The sequence below is a fragment of the Parus major genome, chromosome 1A (assembly GCF_001522545.3).
Source record: "Parus major isolate Abel chromosome 1A, Parus_major1.1, whole genome shotgun sequence".
NCBI lineage: Eukaryota > Metazoa > Chordata > Aves > Passeriformes > Paridae > Parus > Parus major.
In genome coordinates, this window is record NC_031773.1 from 65,612,444 (window position 1) to 65,632,030 (window position 19,587).

The 19,587-nt window shown below is 38.0% G+C and overlaps 1 protein-coding gene across 11 annotated transcripts in view; it reads right to left on the reverse strand.

Moving 5' to 3' along the window:
- Positions 1-19,587, reverse strand: part of PLEKHA5 (pleckstrin homology domain containing A5) — a 166,657-nt gene that overhangs the window by 35,438 nt on the left and 111,632 nt on the right. For all 11 annotated transcript variants that reach the window (XM_019006721.2, XM_015628348.2, XM_019006720.2 and 8 more), the window contains exons 6-10: positions 17,729-17,829; positions 16,673-16,788; positions 11,192-11,662; positions 6,075-6,543; positions 1,635-1,718 (exon numbers count right to left, since the gene is read on the reverse strand). In XM_019006721.2, the coding sequence (XP_018862266.1) occupies positions 1,635-1,718; positions 6,075-6,543; positions 11,192-11,662; positions 16,673-16,788; positions 17,729-17,829 (1,241 nt within the window). The remainder of the gene's footprint in view (positions 1-1,634; positions 1,719-6,074; positions 6,544-11,191; positions 11,663-16,672; positions 16,789-17,728; positions 17,830-19,587) is intronic.

The window sequence follows — 19,587 nt, forward strand, 5'->3', positions numbered from 1 at the left end:
AGCCACCAAACTTCCCCAAAGCAAAGAAGTAAATACAAGAGCTCCAGAGAACCACACATTAAAAATAAAGTGAAAACCCATTTCTCAGAATAAAGAGGAAAAACCCCTGAGAAGCAGCATGGCACTGGCACTTTTGTGAGTTCAGAACAGAGGAGCCCACAAGAGGGAGCAAGGGATTTCCACACAGCTTCAGCTGGCAAAACCATTTGCTTTTGAGGGAAAACCAACACCAAACCCAAATTGTCTAATGGCAGTTTTCCTTCTTACAGTGCTCCTTCAATACCTGGATTTAAAATTCTTAATTTCAGATAAGCGTAAGAATCTAGACTGATACACAAGGCATTTTTGAGTTCTCTCCAAAAACAGGCAACAGAGCTTTCAGCCTGGAAAGCAGCATCCATTAAAGCACAAGAAGTCTTATCTTTAGGAATATGAGAACAAAAAAGTAGCACCTCCAAGCAAAAAGAGAAGCAATCCACTTTTTCAAGATCAAAACTCCTTTTGGTACATTCTGAATAAACCCAGTTTTAGTGCATTAAGAATAAACTAATGGCACTCCAACCCAAACTTTTTTCCCCACAGAGGAGCCCTTAGAACAGAACTCCTACTCCTCTCTAGACATTTTTAATGTTGCTGCAAGTGCTGTGCATCTGATGCAGGTCTTGGGACTCTTGCAACAACCACAACACAAAATTTCCTTAGAGCTACCCTACAGGTTCTCTCTTCTGGCCCCTGCAGTGCTCTGCTCTGGGCAGATTCCTGGTTGGTTTCTGGGACCTTCTCATCCCTCTGGAGCTCAGCTCAGCTCCAGGAGCAGAGCACAGGAGAGCTGAGGGCGACACAAACCCCAAGAAAGGTCTGGAAGGCTCCAGCTGCCAAAGGCCAACCCACAAAAGTCACTGAAGGTGCCAGAAATCCGTGCTGGGAAGTGCAGGAAACAGGGATCAAGGCAGTGGAAGGACTGGCTGCCCACAGTATAACAAAAAACCAAAAAAACCCCAAAAACCACCCCAAAAAAACAAACAAAAAAAGGATCTGTTTTCTTCATTCCTAACTCTCTCAATCAGTATTTTCTGATGGACAGAGACATGGCAAAAAAGGAGGCAAAAACTGGTGAAGAAGTGACATAAATTTAGGGCAATTTTTTGGCTGAGAGTCATGTTTCATTTAGGAATGTGGACAATATTCACCAGCTTCACTTGGATGAAATATCTTTAGTGAGAATTTCAGTGCTACCACAGTACAGTGTCAGAAAGGACATCATTTTACAAAACCCTCTTTTAGTACCTTTTACATTTCAAAAAATCCAATCTTTACTTCTAGGAATTTCTAAATAATTAATGGAGAAATAAGTGTTCTATGATGTAGTTTACCCTCTCCCAGGAATTTCAGCAATGTATCAACGATGATTAAAAAATAATAAATCTCTATTTCCCAAAGAAAACCTTGACTCAGCAGCTACACAATATTTTCAGAATTCTGTGGAATCAGAGAGTACTTCTTTCCCTGATAACTTAAATAAGGGCTACATTTAAAGCAAGCTTTAACTAGGATAAAATTTCAGTGTTGCCTCTGCATACTTAAAGAATTATTCTTAAAAAAAACCTTATGTACCAAATAAAAATCCAACTCACTGTTTTGCCTTGGAGGCTCTGAGGAGTAACAGGCTGTAAACTCAGACCTGCTGGCATCGACCTTCTCTCAGGCACAAAGACATGCTGTACAAACACAAAAAAAAATATAGCACAGTGTGACCCATAGTTATTTCTAAAGACTCAGAAACTGTAAATGCTAAAAGTCAAGCCAACTTCCCCCTCATGAAAATTTGTTATGATTTGTACCTGTCATGCTCCCTGCTGATCTGTTACCTAGGTCAGTCAAGTAGTCTATCTCTAAATTTTAGAAATACCCCAAATTTCGTAAGTAATTTAATTACCATTATTGTTGCCCTACTGACAGACTGCATAAACAACAGTTTATCTTTTCACTGAAGTTTCTTGTCCTTTTCCCCCCTCATGTTTCCCACCCTTTTCTCCTCACCTTTCAAGCCCTTTTTCCTCTCTTTCTTCCTGCCCTTTTCCATCTCACATTTCAAAGTTACATCACACAGTGACACTCCTCAGGCACTCTCAGGTTTGGAAACCCAAACTCTTCAACCTTTCAGTTTTAGCCATCTGAACCCATTTTCTGGGCTCAGATTTCTGCCTGTGACCTGCTCTGGAAGTGGGGTATCTGACACAGGCAAAGCCTAAAATATTCTCAAGAGGTTGGTCTCAGAACTAATATTCAGCCCTTGCCAAGCACAGTTCTAGCTCACATTTTCCCATGTCTTCAACTTTGGACCAAACCTGGTTTGCTGGACAAGGCAATTTCCTGTTCCCATCACGTGAGTAGCCCAGATCTCCAGAGAAAGCATTTCCTGAGTCACCTCTCCCATTGGTTTTGCAGGGATATATTTTGCCTACACCATGGGGTTGCCTGAACCATGAGTATGAGCACAGTCTCCTAGAAATGACCTCCTAGAAGTGAGCAGGAATAAAAGGCCTTCCTAAACACACACAAATATGTATTTTTGTACTTCAGCCAGTGCCAGGGCTGTGGGAAGCAATTCTTTTCCTGCTAATGCAGTTCAGAAGAAAACTGCTACTTGGTGCAAGCAAGGAGGAAGCAGGGGAGTGTCACTAAAGGACATGAAATGATTCACACTACTACTTTCGGTGTTAGAACGAAAACCTGTCACTTTACTTCCTGACTCCAGTATTTATAGACTCTAGACAATGAGCAGGGATTGGATAATTAAGTTACCACCTTCCCAAGAACACTGGTCATGTGAAACATCCATCAAAAGACATTTCTTAGAAGGAATGCATAAACATCTATGCTTACAGTTACTCTCCTGAGTAAGTAGTTACAACTACAAAAACAAAATCAGAATGTTTAATTTTCAGGGTGACAGGGGAGGATTTGTGACTCAGCACAGGGTCTGAGTCAGATCATGTCTGGGAACCACTCTCAAGTGGCAGAGCTGATGCACCATCCCCAGCCATGAGCAGGGTCTATCCACAAACCACATTTATTTCTGACAATACACAGAGAGACTGCCACTACAGCTCTACTTCCAAAGTGCAAGTAATATAATCAATAATATTCCTCAGAGTGGATGTTTATCACTTAATAAATGTAGACACTGGCTAAGAACATTGAAAAATATTAAATATTCCTAAGTATGAAATGTTTTGTAGCAAATTTAAAGGAAGCCTGGAAAACAACAGACGGTTTTAGCACAAAAAGGTCCACAGCCACAGCAAGATATCTCAGATAAGTATATCTACAATGATTTGTGAGAAAAAAACCATTGAGCATTTACCTTCTTTTCTGGTGTTGCAAAGGGAACTTGTATGACACAGTTCATTTAAGGACAACTGAACAATAGCAATTTGGGGAGGCAGTCTTTCTCTGCTTTGCTGGATTCTCAAAATACTAGGGGCATATTTCTAGATAAAGTAAATTCTGTGGGTGTAGTGCAGCATTCTTGGGGCTGCAGATGTAATTTCTATTTGAAGAATAATAGGGAAGGTCTTGGAATAGTAAGAAAAGACACAACACAGGACTGAAAACTAGTTGTCATGAAAAGAAATAAGAAAGAAATTTTTTAAGCTGCAGGGTGACTGTTTTGGAGTTGGCAATGCCATTTAAAAATATACAAACAGTCAATTCAAAACCATGTGCTGTAAAAAATCAAGTTTTGGTATCTGCCCATGATGTTCTCATTCCTGCATTTTCAAACCATGTCTTCAGTGACTTCTTAAACTGAAACAGTCACACACAAGGGGATTCATGCAAATGGGCATGTGGATGTGAACACAATTGTTTTGTGTTTGCCACGTCTTGCAATACCACCCTTGCCTCGTCCTTTGAGGTGAAGGGATCAGCAGAATAAAACTAAAAGCCACAACAAAACCCAGCTCTTCTTTCTGTATCCTTTTCTCTTGGGAAGCAGTTCAGCTGGAGAACCCTCAGCCTGCCAGGGTGACTTAGGCACACAGCACAGCTTGGTGGCCACACAGCCTGAGGAGGATGCTCGAATAAATGTTCACATGGCTCGGGCTCCTGGACTCTCTGCTGGGAGAGACCTCTACCACCACCCACAGAAGCATTTCTGGGGGCTTTAACTTTCTTTAGTAGCCTTTTGTTCAAAGTGTGTTAGTGTCCACTTCCCTACAAAGTTGCTGACCTTGCTCATCTTTCCAGTTCCAGCACGTGATGGAGCTCCTGCAAGTTCAGCCTTGCTCTCTAACCATTTGATTTTAGCTAAGTGGGCATTAGTCTCCCTTCTGTCTTCTACATAATAAAGAGTATTTGAGTTGTTTCATGTCCTTCTCCAGATATTCCTTCTAACTCACCACTTGTGAACAAGTTTAAAAAAAGGTAATAGCTTGAAAGGTAACAAAAGCTAACAGGAAATCTGCAAATGTAAAAGTCCAGCCAGGGAGGATGAAATTAGTCTTGTAGTACATGGAGAAGAATATATTGGTGACAAAAATTGATCTTCTTGTGGGTTAAAAGCTCCAGCATATAACAACTGACGTATTATAAGGAACACTGTTTTAACTTCTCATGATAGAAGAACTACAGAATATTGGATAAACTGTAGAACAGGAAGTATAGGCTATAATATAAAATAGAGGCTATACAGCCCTGGAGAGGAAAATTCATCCCACCTCTTAATTTGGAATAGTGCTTAATGGGCATAGATGGGACTGAGCTCTGGAGAGACACAGGGTGGCATTTTCAAATCACTGCCACAGAGGGGTTTCAGGAGGATTTTGAGAACCTAGAAATAGAAAGCCAGCCATTGAAAGCCAATGGAAAACCTTGGATCTCTATGTAGATGGGAGTTTAGATGTTAAATTTACCCTACTGACTTCAAATAATCAGTCTTCTAATTACCTACGTCTTATGGACAGGGGTGTTTTTTAAGTTAATGGCAAAAGCTGGTTGTATAACTAATTAAATACAAAATAGCATGAAAAACTCAAAGGCAATAGGAGGTTTGTATAAAAGATACTAAATAATAAAAGAAGGACTAACATAAAGTGTTCAACAAGGAACAAAAACATCAGGAAGCAAAACATGGCTGACAGGACAAATAATACACACTCTGCAGCACTGACCCTGGTGAAACTTCTCAGATATGTGAGAAGCACTGATTACTGAATTTCCAGAGTACTTGAGACATAAAGGATGTCAAAACAAAATGACTCCTTTGGTGACAAGGATCTAAAAACTTTAAAATCCAACAGCTCATAATGAACTCTAAGTTGTTTAAATTGCTTTAAGTTATAGATTTAATTTTTTTTTTCCCTGCATAAAAAAAAAAAGACATCCAAGAATAAAGCTTTTAGAAAAATACTCAGGAGCATTTTTACATCCAGCTGAAGGAGTAACTTTAATTTGATTATTTCCAATCTAATCAAACCCATGGTAACACAAGCATGCTGGGTGTAGCAGAGTGGCACATATGGCACCCAAGTTTACAGCTCTTCGTGTCTCCCTCTCAGTGGTCAAGCACTAAGGTTGTGTACATTTAGACTGATCTTCAGGGATCTCCCTAATAGCTCAAAGGCACAAAAAGGAACAATACACTTGATTTGCTGCTGGAACCCAAGGCAGCCAAACTTGTTGCTGAAGAACAGAAAGCAGAATGTGTAAAGAAACCCAGGATTTTGAGTCCTCCTGGTGCTAGAAAGGAGTTAGATTTCTGTATACACATAAGGTATTCTGAATAATTTGCCTATTGACTCTTCCTTATATTTTTTGCAGAAACATATTGTCATGGACAGTAATATTTGGACACGTTTTCATCATCTAGTGTGTTAAAAACCCACATTTTTACTACCCTTAGATTTTTCAGCACTTTTTAAAATCACACCTTTCTCCATGAAACCAGTGATGTAACAATCTCCGTTATAATAAAATATACTACGGTGCAACACGAGTTTTCCAGTAAGAGGAGGCTCTCCAAAGAGAAATGAGTAAATGAGAGTTTTAGCTATAAAATAAAGGATTTTTACCTTTGTGTGATGTGTCCTGTGCCTGCGATCGATGGTCACATCTCCCCTCTGCACCGGCGACGACACTTCCGATCGGTACGTCCGCTGCGGGGAGTATCCCTGGAAACCAGCGATGGAGCCGTGCGAGGGGGACGTGGGAATGGAGTGCATGGTCTGATCAGAGATATTGATCATGGTTTTTGGGCTGCTCAGGGTGCTGTGCCTGCTGAGAGTGGTCTGCTTGTTGTAGAACTGGCGCTGCTGCCACTCGTAGAGCTGCCACATCGTGTCGTCGCGCATCGAGCGCCGCTTGTCCTCGGCGCTCACGGGCCCCATGGCTCGGTCGTAGGCCGAGGGAGCCACACTGCAGAGGCTTTCTGGACGTGTCTTGCTGTTCCTGGGCAGTGTCCTGTACCCTTCTGGGTACCGGGGCAGCACCTGAGCTCGATGGCTCGGCATGTTCCTCGGTAGCGTCTGGTAGGAGATGATGCTGGAACACAAGTTTCCTTTTGTTAGCCTTAACACCATGGCAATAGAAAGTTGTTCGCTATGGGCTGGGTTTGTCCAGCTCTCACCTTTTATAATGCTTCAAATGCCATTTAAAAAACTCCCAAGAAAATCAGTGCAACAGTTCAAGAATCAATGATGCTGACTGAATGCACTGCAGCAGCCAAAAGTGGGTCCTTTCTCTCTGATTAGCTCTTGCTGATATAATCCATATTTCATCTTTTAACCAGTTTGCCAGTCTAGTAGTGTCAAGTTTTGATCAAATCTTGCAACTTGCCTATATTTTAGATGGGTGAAAGTTTTTAAAGCTTTAAAGTTCTACACTGTTTCCATATGCTTACCATATTTCCATTTGAAATGTTTGCTTTTTCGAAAGTGAAAAAAATATCCTGTTTCCCAAGAAAATCTTGAGCAATTACTATGGACATAAAAAACCAAAAAAACTCTTTTTAACAGCAGTCCATGAGAAAACTGCAGTAATTGTGTAAAGAAATTATATTTTGCAATTGTCAAGGACAAGCCATTCTGTATCAGCCATTCAAGTGAAACAAAGGGCAATACATGTCTTTGTTTGATAATACTATTTTATTGCTTTTCAACTCAGATATGAATTCAAAGGCTTATTTAATTTTTTGCACTGTTCAAATTCTGGAGTTCTACAGTAATTTAGCAACTTTCAGCATTAGCTGAACTACAGAATTTTCTACATCAAGGATTGATACATGCCTAAGTATGACAAAGCATTTCTTGTTCATTTTTTTCAGAGGACAAAATCTAGGTCATGAACATTGATTTATTCATCCCTTATCTAAAACGCAAATGAGCACCTCTCAAAGCCTTTTGGTACAGAGCATGCATATGATTGATGCTTACTTATAGACAACAAAACCAGCCTCAAATTGGACCTGATTTAGCCATGAGAGGGCAGCAGCTTCCAGCTACACCCCACACTAATCTGAACTAAAATCCCTGCACCATGAAGCACCAGAACCTGGAGATGGTTTTGAATTACTTCTGTGCCACAAAAAAAAAACATATTAAAGAAATTATGTAGATAAAATGGCAAGGTAAGCCAGCATTATGCATGTGAGATCCAGGAAATTCATGATGGGAAAACCCACTTTTCACTGAAAATAGTTGAGTATTTATGATCACCTGTAAAATTTTGAAGATGAAAACTGCTATAAAGAGCTTTATACACAGAATCTGCTACATTTTCTGAAGCTTTTCAAGAATTAATGAAGAATTATCTCCACTCTGCATTGGACAGCTTCCCATTCTTGCAACAAAATTATAAAAAGGGAAAAGGGATTCCAACTCCTAGTCTTCTGTTGCCAAATCTGCTTAAATACCTCTAAATTTCTTAAGTAACATCCCATTAATGATAAGGCTTTTGTCCATCTCCATATTTAAAATCAAACAAACAAGTTGCTTTTGAGCTCCATTTCTAACTTTCAAAATAGAATTGTAGCTATACCCCATAACAGCTAGAGTAGGGTGACATTTTGATGAATATATTAGAGCAGCAAGACACACCTCACTCACTGAAGCTCCTCACACATTTTATTCATTAAATGGGCAGTGTAATTCTGTTGGCACCTTTAAATATCCTGAACTTGCAAAAAAGCTGCCTGAAGTTCTTACTGTGCAAAGACATCAGTTTAAAATCTGCATGCAATTACTTATTCTAGAGCATTTAGAAAGATAACATAATCCACCTTCAGTTGGTAAACCATGAAAACTGTAAAAAAACTCAATCACCTCAATATTAAGCCTTTTTTTTACATAATTTGATAAAATCAAAACAGATTCACCAATGTACTGTTGATACTTGCAAAAATGTCATTCCAGTGAAACCCAAAAGCCAAAGTCCAGACAGAACTGCAGCTGCACACAAGGGGAGACGGCTGCAGCTGGGTCTGAGGCTGCAAAATATTTCTGCAGCTGTCATCATAAATAGCTCTTTATAATTGCTCCCATATGAGATAGAGTCTTCCACATGTGTCTACAGACACCTTTAGAGGATGTCTCTAGGGCTATTCTTGGGTAGCAAATGGTTCTGGTGTCTGAGTTGGGCATTTTGGGAAAGAACTTTGCGGCTAAGCCTTTAGGGGCTCAGCTCTGCGACGTTATGATGAATATCCTCGGATTGAAACCTCAAAACAGCCCTCTGTCCTAATGAACACAAATACCAGCTGGCCCCAAATACAGAAATTCCATCTAAGAGTCAAGAAAGGGTGGCAGAGTGAGGATGGATACCTGGTGTTTTATTGCAGGCATTTATAATTTTGGATGAATCTTTTATAGGCAAGGCAGAGAGACAGGTTCAATCCTGGGTTAGCACAACAAAAAACATCACTTTGTAGCAAACAACCCTTCTCTATTTTTTCACATTTGAGAAAGACTACTCAAGTGAACCACATTTGTGAAAAACCATTTTTTTTCCATAACTGACTTGTGCAAAAGTCAATAAAATGATACTGAAGTGGAATGTGCTTACTTTTTATTTAAACCACATTTATTTTTGGTTTAAAAAAAGTTTGCCTTCCTTAAGGAAGCAGTTTATTCATGTGGCTTTTGCCAGCTTAGATGTCTAGATCCATTGGAAAAAACAGACAACACCTCCAATAATTAAAATTTACATTGCTATCATTCACATTACTTTTTTGGGCAAACTACTGAGGGGTCAGCCTGCTCCTCTAAAAAAATTAGTAGTTGGTAATTAGTAAATTTTTCATTCTATATTGAAGACAGCTCCTCTTTTCTTTTATATTTAGTAACTTAATTGAGCATCTCTGTTAACATTTTAGCATTTGTCCTATTTTTCTTTTGCAGTCTGACACACCAGAGATATTCAGCTGGGTCCTCCATGATTTCTCTAACACAGACACAATAATACAGATGCACTGGAAAGCAGCTTCCTGGAAAGTCAGAAACTTTTTCCCATTAAGCAAAGACTACTTTTTTCAAAAATTCAAGGTATGAGTTTTACAAGTCTTAAACAGCCTTAGGATCCTCTGATCCCAACCTTAAGCTTTAACATAAACCAGAGCTTTTTTCTACTCTCATTCACCAACTTTGCTTCTACTTAAATTTCTGTTTCCAGCCAGAAACTGTCAGCCTGAACAAAAATAAAATTTTAAATTTAAATGAAACCCCATTTAAAAGACATCACTATATACATTAGAAATTTGGATCATTATTCAAGGCTGTTTCCATGCAAAGCAAAAAAGATAGCTCCAGGCCAATTCTCCTTCAGTTTGCTACCTTCATGTAGAACTACATTTGAAAGCATTTATGTTACCAGTGCCACCCTTATCTAGGCAAACAAGTGCTCCCTATTCTCAAGAACAAAATATTGTTAATTAGTAACATATTGTTAATAGCACTTTCCTCTATTTGATTCCCACAATGAAATCAGTTTTAGGGTTTTTATACTTGTTCACAGCAGAAAAATAGCACAGCTATCCTAATTTCTTCTGTTTGGTTGCAAGTTTTAAAGTCCAATTAAAAAAAAACAACAAACTGCATCAAAGAGCCTTCTGAGTTCTCATCATTCAAGTTTGAATAATAAAATAAATGTCAGGGAGTGCAAGTTCCTGTCTGTATTGCAAGTTCAGACTTGATCAAACTACTTATGATGAGCATTTAATGAAACAATACATTAACAATTCCTAATTATATGTAATGAAGGGCAAAAAGCAGTGAGGAAATATTCAACCTTGGCAAGTGGAAGCCAAGTTCATGGAAATTTTCCAAGATTTTGCAAAAACCAAGAAACCACCAGCCACATATCTTGAAATTTGTGGGGAAACACGTTTTTTGAACTTGGTTTATCTTAAGCTCTGCTCTGCCATCCATCTATACACAAAATCCTTAATTTCCAGCTCTTCAAAGTATCACCTGTGATAGCATCTCTGCACTTCCTACCAAATGGAATATTAAAAACCTTTTACATTTTCCTGCTGGAGCTGCTTGTCTGTAAGGCAGCCTTGAAGCAACGTCCCTACACTTCTGTCAGACAGAGAAATTGCTATTGGCACGACATTCAATATTGTCAATCATTCACACATCATTTTAAAGCCTCAGGAATAAGCACTAGAGCTCAATATTATAACTGGGTGATAGCTAATTTCTTGAAAAGTTTTAAACATCAAGTTAGATTTCTGTGTCTTGCTTTTAGATAAATCTTCCCTCCCTCTATTCATGTAAAGCTGGTTTGAAGTTTAAAAGCTCCCGGGAATATTTTTAAAAGAATTGCAAACAAAATATAATTACAAGAATTTGTGAACAAAAAATGCAGAAGAGAAGGCAATTTCAAGAACAAATTTTAAGAAGAATAATAATTTTTGTGATTGATGACACCATTTTCCTGCCAGGACAGGGAAATTTCTAACACCCATAAAGGGTTTATGGTAATTTTTATTTATTTATTAATATACTTTAATTTATTAATAACCATTCAAATGCTAATAAAAGAAACTTTCATACATCTGCTCTCAGAAGTTATCCATGAGAGAGAGCAATGAAAATTCAATTATATAATATAGATCAAGAACTAAAGAAGCTAACCCGCTAAATGCAAGTATTATTTCCCAGAAAGCCTAAAATAAAAATTCAACAGTCCTTACCCTCCTCTTGTTTCCTCTTCCTGCCCCTTCCCCCTCTGTATTTTAATCCACTGCTCCAGCTGCAGCATGGAATTGGTTCTCTGCATAACCCGCTCGGACTCCACATGCGCCTGCACCGCGTTGTGATGGGCCCCATCTCCAGCATCCGCCAGCACAACTCCCAGGGATTTACTCTCAGATCCATTCAGATGGACAGCTCTGAAGTGTCCCCCTGGAACGGTGCTGATGGGCAAAGTCCTGTACTCGGAGCCCAAAGGGTTTAGCTTGACGCTGTTAATTTTTGTTAATGGTTTATCTTGCCCGACTTTCTGGAATCCGTATTTTTCGGCTTCCAAAGCTTTCTTCTCCTCGTTTTTGTTCGCTTCTTTGTTTTTCTGGTGATTTTGTGCCTCTGGCTTAATTAGCACCCGGTGGTTTGAAATATTATTTGCCTCTCGAGGTGATGTATTTTCAACAGTGAACTTCTCCATTCTGGAAGGGAACATATGACAAGTTTTAATAAACATTCCTTACAAATAGTAATAAAAAAGTGGAAGTTATTTCAGTGAACCCCTGTCCATATACTTTGCAACAATATCTTGACTTTGAGAGAAAAAAAATCAGGACATTTTCACAATAATCAAGGACAGGTTGGGGGGGTTTTGTTGCTGTTGTTTTGGTGTTCCTTTGCTTTTGCTTTTAATTTGGTTTGGGGATTGGTGGTAGTGCTTGATCGGTTTGTTGTTTGGTTGGTTGATTTGGGGTTTTTCTGGTTGGCATATATTGTTTTGTTCTACACTTTTCTCTTTATTTGCTGCTTTAAAACCAATTATAACATGCAATTTTTCTTTAAATTCAACAGTCAATTAACCCCCTAGAAAAAAATGTGTGCAACAGGAAATAAAGCCAAAGTCTGAAAAAAGTGGATGTTCAGCTCCTGGAGGGCTGAAAATTCAAAGGGTAAAAATACTCAGTGGCTCTGCTAGAGCTACAGCTTCCCAATGTCAACAGCCTGAAATTCAGATGATTTTCAAAGGCAGCTTGTGATTCACAATACTGCTGAATTTAGCATATAATGAGCTCCTTTAAGGAAAGCAAATGACTTTTCATGGTCATTGGTATCAATTAGGTTTCTCTGGTATGTTATCACTTTGGCTGGCATACATTTGGTGGAGAATGACTGTGGCTTTTCTAATTTTAAGGGGGAAAATAGCTGCTGACTTAAGGAACTGTACCACAAAAATAATGATATTTTTGGAATTGCTACTGCTTTACAGTATTTATACAAGTACTCAATGTGTGCAGTTCTATTAGTGATCTTCTTCTTAAAATTAAAAAATGTCAAGAGGTTTTATCTTTTGCCATACTGGGAGGACCTGAAATTCAATTCCAGCTCAAAAAGTGACTTTTGGGTTTAGTTCACTAGAAAAAAAACCCACCATCTTAAAATGTTTTGCTCTACATTTTTTGGTATGGGAGGAAAGAAGAGGATGAGATATAATTCCTTAAGATTACATCTCTGTATAAAACCAAACTAAGAACAACACTTTATTTTAAGATGATGTTGAATTAACTTTTCATTCTGTTTTGCTTGCCTTTTTTTTTTATTTTTTGGCAAATATTTTTCACCTTTATAACTGTGTCCAGTTCAAGTGTCTGTAAAAAGGCAAAAGCCCATCACACACAACTTAGCAGAAGCACAAGAAAACTGAGTACATACACAACTGTCAGCATTATTGCTTACCCCATTGTGCAAAAAAAACATTTATTTTTTCCCCCAAGATCTTGAATTGCTCCCAAGACCAGACATTTGTGCCTAGGTTCCTTCTCAAGGTTATGGAAGAAAAAAAAAGCATCACCTCCTCACTCCCACCTCAAAACTGTACTACCCAGTCTTCTACCAGAAATCTAAGGAATTTCCCAACAGGAATGTGAATGGAAAACTCCATTTCCTACACTTATCAAGTGAAAAAAGGGTGTTATAATTTCAGTTTTCAGCCTGCACTCTGCACTCTGGAGTTTACAAATGAATATAAAAACTACGTTGCAAATAATCCTGAACATGGGCATTAATGTTAGCAGCGTGTCTCAACAGCACCATCCACCCCATTATATAATATAAAACTTTTTATAAATCTTTCCCAGGTGGTTTTAGAGCAGAGGAAAAGGTGGAAAATCCATGAGGGAGAGGGAGAGTGGCATCTCTAGGACATTCATCATACATATGGCAAAGACAAGCCTTGGCAGTGCGTTCAATTCACACTCTCAGAGTACTTTCCAATGTGTTTTAATTAAAAACCAGCAAGCCCCAAAACCACAGAACTGTTTTTCCATGCAGCCACATGCTGTATCACTCCTTACTATGGTTGTACACAGCAGAGCCAAACATTTACATCTTACAATCTTTGGGATGGTGTAGAGGCTGAAGGACTGACATTCAAACAGACTGCTGGGCTCTCTTAATTTGGTGAAACCAAATCAGCCAACTCTGCGTGAGCAAAGGATCTCTTTCCATAGTGAAGGATCCATATGGGGAAAAATGATCAGAAACAAATGTAAGAAACATAAATCCATATGTATATTTGGCTCCATATTTATAGCAAGCTCTCAAAGACATATTCAATGAGGTTTGCAGGCTATTTGGGGACGGGATAAGGAGAAGAGGAAGAGAATGAACATCGAACACGAGTCTTTCAGCATATGCTGAATGCAATTTATAGATTTCTGCAACCAAAAAGGAATCATATGTACAATATTCAGTACAGGAAAAGTACTGTTTTATGCTGGTTTATATAAAGAAATAATTCTAAAAGGGCTGGAGAGGGAGGGAGCATGTGATTAATGATCAGATGGACACGAGGACTGTGATTTAACAAAGCAAGGCAGAGGCATTTGAAAAGGAAAAAAACATCTTTTCCAAGCACACTGACGTCAGTATGCCCCCACTGTGGATGGCTCTATGCTAACAAGTGTTTTTTTGGCAGCCTGGCCTATGCTGTTCAGGGAAAGTAACTGCACCAGGAGGGGAAAAAAGCAATCTTAGTACATGCTGCATCACTGAGAAGAAACAAAGGCTGCAGCACACAAGCTGACAGCGAAAGGAGAGAGAAATGACACTCAAACCTGGGAGAGTAGAGAATCAGCATTTAGGGTAAAATGCAAAATCAGTGTGTTGGTGGACACTACCATCTACAAACTCAAGCAAGTACCCAGAGTGGGTGTTTGGGATCATATTTTGAGCCATAAGTTTCAGTAGTTCCTCACAGACTAAAGCATTTGGTTTAATTATTTTAATGGGTCTCTCAGTACATTATTAAACTTGAATGTACTATCTAAATAAAATCAAAACTGTTTAGAAAGGAGTAATTACCATTAAGTCAAGAGGGCCAAATACTGTTTATCCTTCCCTGCAGCTAAACAGCAGAAGGGAACATTTCTACTGCTAGTAGAGACCAGTTCTAGGAGAAACAGGTACATTTATTTTATTTTCTCACTTCAGTATCTCCTTTGTGGTTGATGTGGCAATGTGTGGAAAATAAGAGTAGAAGAGTAGTTTATGAAAAGCTTGGCAACACCCCTCCCTTCACACCAACTCAATGCTTTAAAACTCCTTTTTTCCTTTATCCTCTCCAAGTAATTTGCATATCCAGAAAAATAAAGACACAAAAAAACCTGATAAAATTCAATGAAAGATTTGGTTTAACAGACTGTTGGATTTGATTTCCAGAGTGCCATAAGCAGTGAAGTACCTTGATTTCTAGGTTTAAAGAATTATTCTGTAGAAAACCTCTTGATTTATCATGGGGCATTTTATATTAAGAGTGGACCAAGATCAATTTATACATGAATATTTAAGGAAGCAAGTTCTTAATTACTCATTTATTGTATTCCAAGTATCTAGTCTCTTAGAAAACTGTATTCATTGCAATGTCAGAACCTCTAGAAAAAAACAGAACTCAGAAACAAAAGCACTGCCAAATTTGACTGCACCAAAACCATTTATACTTGGAGCACCGTGCATGCCAAACTTTAGGTTACTTAGAGATGAGGTAATAAAACACTTAATACTTAACAGATTTTTACAGGGAAGGAACAGTCTCTCTTCTGCATAAGATCATATCCTGCTATGTTTCATTTTAAGAATTTCAGAAACAGCCAAAAGATGGATTCTTTAGAAAACAGATGTCTGAAGGATTTTCTTCCTTATTATAGCTAACAGATATGAAAGTCTTTGAGACTTGGTCTTAAAATCTATTTTCTCTCAAGTAATTACTTCAAGGCTACCAACGAAGTTTTCAAAGAGGTCACATCTACTTCTGTTTCCTTCAGAGGTTTCTTGCCTGAATTAAAACAACAAGACAGTGTTGTGTAAGTTGCTTTTCTGACACTTGTTTGGCTGTTGACAAGCCTCTTCTGCCTGTGATATCCAGGCAGATATTCACAGTATTACAAAATTAAGGTCATCTCAGTGGTTCAGAAAAAGATTCAGAATGACCCCCTTCAATTTTATTCCTTTACAAAGTGTTTATACAATTGGTATGTGATTTTTGTTTGAAGTTAAGTGGGTTTGAGTTGGTTTATTAATTTCTCCATGTGTAAATTACCATTGTATCTGCAATACAAACCCAATTTTTCAGATAGAGTCTATTACTACTAAACTTCTCTGTGGTACCTGTGTCCATGAGATTTTTTAACTACTTTTTTAAAAGCCAGAGTTTCTCAGCATTGCTGACATTTATTTAGCTGCAGGGTAGCAGGAACTAACAGAGTGCAGAACAGATCAAGTGACAGCAGCCATCAGCAATAACTCCTCTGCTGTCAATAATGAGGAGCTTTTAAACTCTCAGCTGATGAGGTTTCCATTATAGATGCCATGGAGCTGACCCAAGGGACCACATTCCGACAGAAAACGACTCTCCCTGGAGAGACAGCAGCAGACATTGTTCAGCCTCTGAGAACACAAAGCTTCCAGTGATAATTTGCTTTTCATTGTCAACACACAGGCACAGGAAGATAAGGCTCCAGATCAGGTAAGCAGAAATTTGATGACATCTTAATGAGGAACAAGAATGGCTCCCCACAGGTTGCCCACAGGTACAACTGGTTAATTTAGCCAGAAAGCCCAGCTGTGAATTTGAGGATTATGACAGGTTTAAGCCAAAGGCTACCACCAGTTGAGCTGCTGCTGCTGTTTGGTCAGGAGGGCAGGGAAGTCAAAGACACCTGCACATACTATTTGTCACTGCACTTCTTCTGATGCCACTGGCTAAAGGGATAGCTCCTTTTTTCCTTCTAGCTCCTAACAATCAACAGTCAGAACAGAACTCAGATTATTTTGGTTACTTCAAAATTTTATCTAACACTGTGGAGTTAGTAAGGGGTCTTCAATGTAAGGAGAAATCACTTCAGCCAATTTACATTCTGTTTTAAGGACTACCCTTTCATTAAACAAATCAAAATAAACAAGAGAAAGCAATACACTGTTCCATCAATCCACATTACCTTTTCACAGGCTCTGTTTGCACAAGTGCTGCATCTATCATGGCTTTCATCCACAACTCCATTTCCTTCCCTGTATCTGTGCAGAAATAATAGGTCCTCATGTTTGGATGAGCTGCCTGATTGGAAATGACATGGTCATTGCAATAAAAATGTAAGATTCTGTAAAAGAAAAGAGGTAAATATTGTTACTGCATATTCACTCTAATGCTTTATCTAATAAGATTTTTGCAAATAATATGATCAGAATAAACGAAGATCAAAAGGAACACTACAGTGTCTTTTGGCCATTGCATTCATATTTTCAAAATAACTGCCTGTAATTTTCAACCATAGCTGCTTCTTCATTAAGACATTAAAAAAAAAAGCCCTTAAATTTATTAAATCTACTAAAAATTATAGCACATTCCTTAATGTAGATTAATATAATTCTTATAAATAAGATTTTAGCATAGATTTCGGCAGTCTGAATGATACAGTTAAGTTTTCATTTGTACTTACCATAGTAAATAAATGATGTCTTGGTTAGGAGACCAAACGAGGTGCCAAAAGGAGCTCATAAAACAACAATAGTAAAAGTCAGGACAAAATGTTTAGTAAAACAACTTATATCATGATTTAAGATTGTCATGAAACACTCCTCAGAGTGATTTACGTAATATTGTGATTTAAGTGATAATAAATTCTTATTTTTATTTATGTGTAAAGATACTTTGTATTAAATAACTAATGAACTTTCATTAGTGGGATAAATTTGGCTGCAGATGCTGGTTTATAATTCTAAAGAATTTAAGATTAAGCACACAGGATTTAAGACCCATGAACTAAAAGAGAAAATGCTCTACTAAGTGATATCCATCCATTTTCCCCTTCTAGTAAATATGTCTATATTTACATCAGACTAAGTACTTGAAACTTCTGCTACTCTATTATGTAAAAATCAACCTCAGAAGCTGTTTGTCAATTCTTTTTCACCAAATAACTCTGTAAAATGAGTTTTTGTGACCAGGCTCTTGTGCTTTCAGATATAAAATCAAGTGGAAAAGCTGATTCCCTCACCTTAAAGGCATATTTGCGGTTAATGTGGTCCTCAGCAGTCAGCACAGATATCTGAAAACTAGGCAGAAGTATGCTCCCCAGTATTCCTTCTTCTTTCTCATCTGGGAATGCACACTTGGATTAGAGGAACACCTTTGGACACACAACACTTGCATTCTGACACTTCATGAAACTCTTTCAGCCTCACATGAGCACTAACAGGAAGTTTAGCTCAGAGGGGAATGCATTAAGAACCAGAAACCCACTCTGAAGAGCAGATGGAAGTCAAGCCTCTAATTCAGTGCCAAGAACAAGAATACCACATATCTACTGTTTTTACTGAACAGTAAATAACAGTATTTACTGTTCAGTAAAAACACCTATGACAACACAAGCATTTAAAACCTGTTTAAAACTGTTGGTCTTAGAGAAAATGTGCACATTCTTCTTCTGATCTCTGCCATATTATGCTACATAATCCCCATTATAATATTTAATTATGAATTATAGTTGTAATTCCCATGAAGAGTTTACACTCAATTACATTCCATTATTAAGAATGCATATGTTTCAGATCATTTGTAAAAAAAAGCTCTCCCACAAAACAAACACCCTTTTCCCAGAACCTTGTTTTACATCAAATTTTGCATCTGTAGATCTTAATAAAAAATTGACATTTTAATTGAAAGCCACAACCAGCTTTTAAATCCTCTTATACTTTAATAAAGGAATAATTGGATGTAATTCATAAAGTCAGCCTTAACTTATTGTTTTTACCCTTAATGTATTTCATGTACAGAACTTCTATTCACAATCAGCATGTCAGAAACTGTCCCCCATAACACTTCTCTTACTTGAAGACAGGGTCACAGTAAATAACTGTATCTATGAAATGAAGATGCAAACAGGTATTGCAAAATTTCAATGAAAAACTAACACAGTTACAATTAAAATACACTTAAATAGCACAGCAGGACTATTGCTTATGTGTGGACTTAAAAATCTTTCCCAGGTTCTCATTAACTTCCTCCCTAGATTTTGAAAAGCCAGAACCACCTTCATTTAAATTATTTATATGGGGAAAGTTGTGCCCAGCCATTTTAGTATCACATGACAGTTTAGATATAAAAATTATGCTTTCTGGGACAGTTGCTTAATTGCAGAGCTGAGCATGAATTTATTTCGATTAGAAAGCAGAAAAGAAATGGAATGGATTTACTTTCAGGAATTCAACAGTACCTTTAAATATGACTATCCCACCTTCCCTTCAAATACTAACTCCTTGCTAGCCACACACAAAAATGTGTCCTGTCCCTAAACACATGGCAAATCTTGGGGTTACTTTATTTGGACTTTTGTTTGGGGGAAAAGTTCTCTTAGCCTAGATCACATTTTGACTAATGACTGAGTAAATCCCCCCCAGTGGAGCCATAGAACAGCATTTTTGTTCCACTGAACAGCTGCATGTCTGGAGGACTCTGGTCTGTTGAAGAAATACTGCTACATTCCAGCTCCAGATTTTAAAAATCTGTTTCAAATCACACTTGCTTTTATCTACATATCCCTCTGCCCCATACCCATCTTTACTTGTGTGCTGTGTATGAACAGCACACAATAAAAAGAGCAGATCTTCTGTCCTTTTCTAAGAACTTTTATTTGTGCCAACAAGAACCTTCCAATATGAAAGTGGATAGTCCTTCATGCCTCAGGGAAACAGAAAAAGAGCACTCTCTAAGCTGTGAGAAAGTACTATGACACAATTTTTCTTTTCATCTATAAATTGCATTTCAGCTGCTAACGCTGGAACAAAATTCTGGAAGTTTACTAAGATTTACTAACAAAACTAAAGAAACCCAACAACCACAACTGCACAACCACAA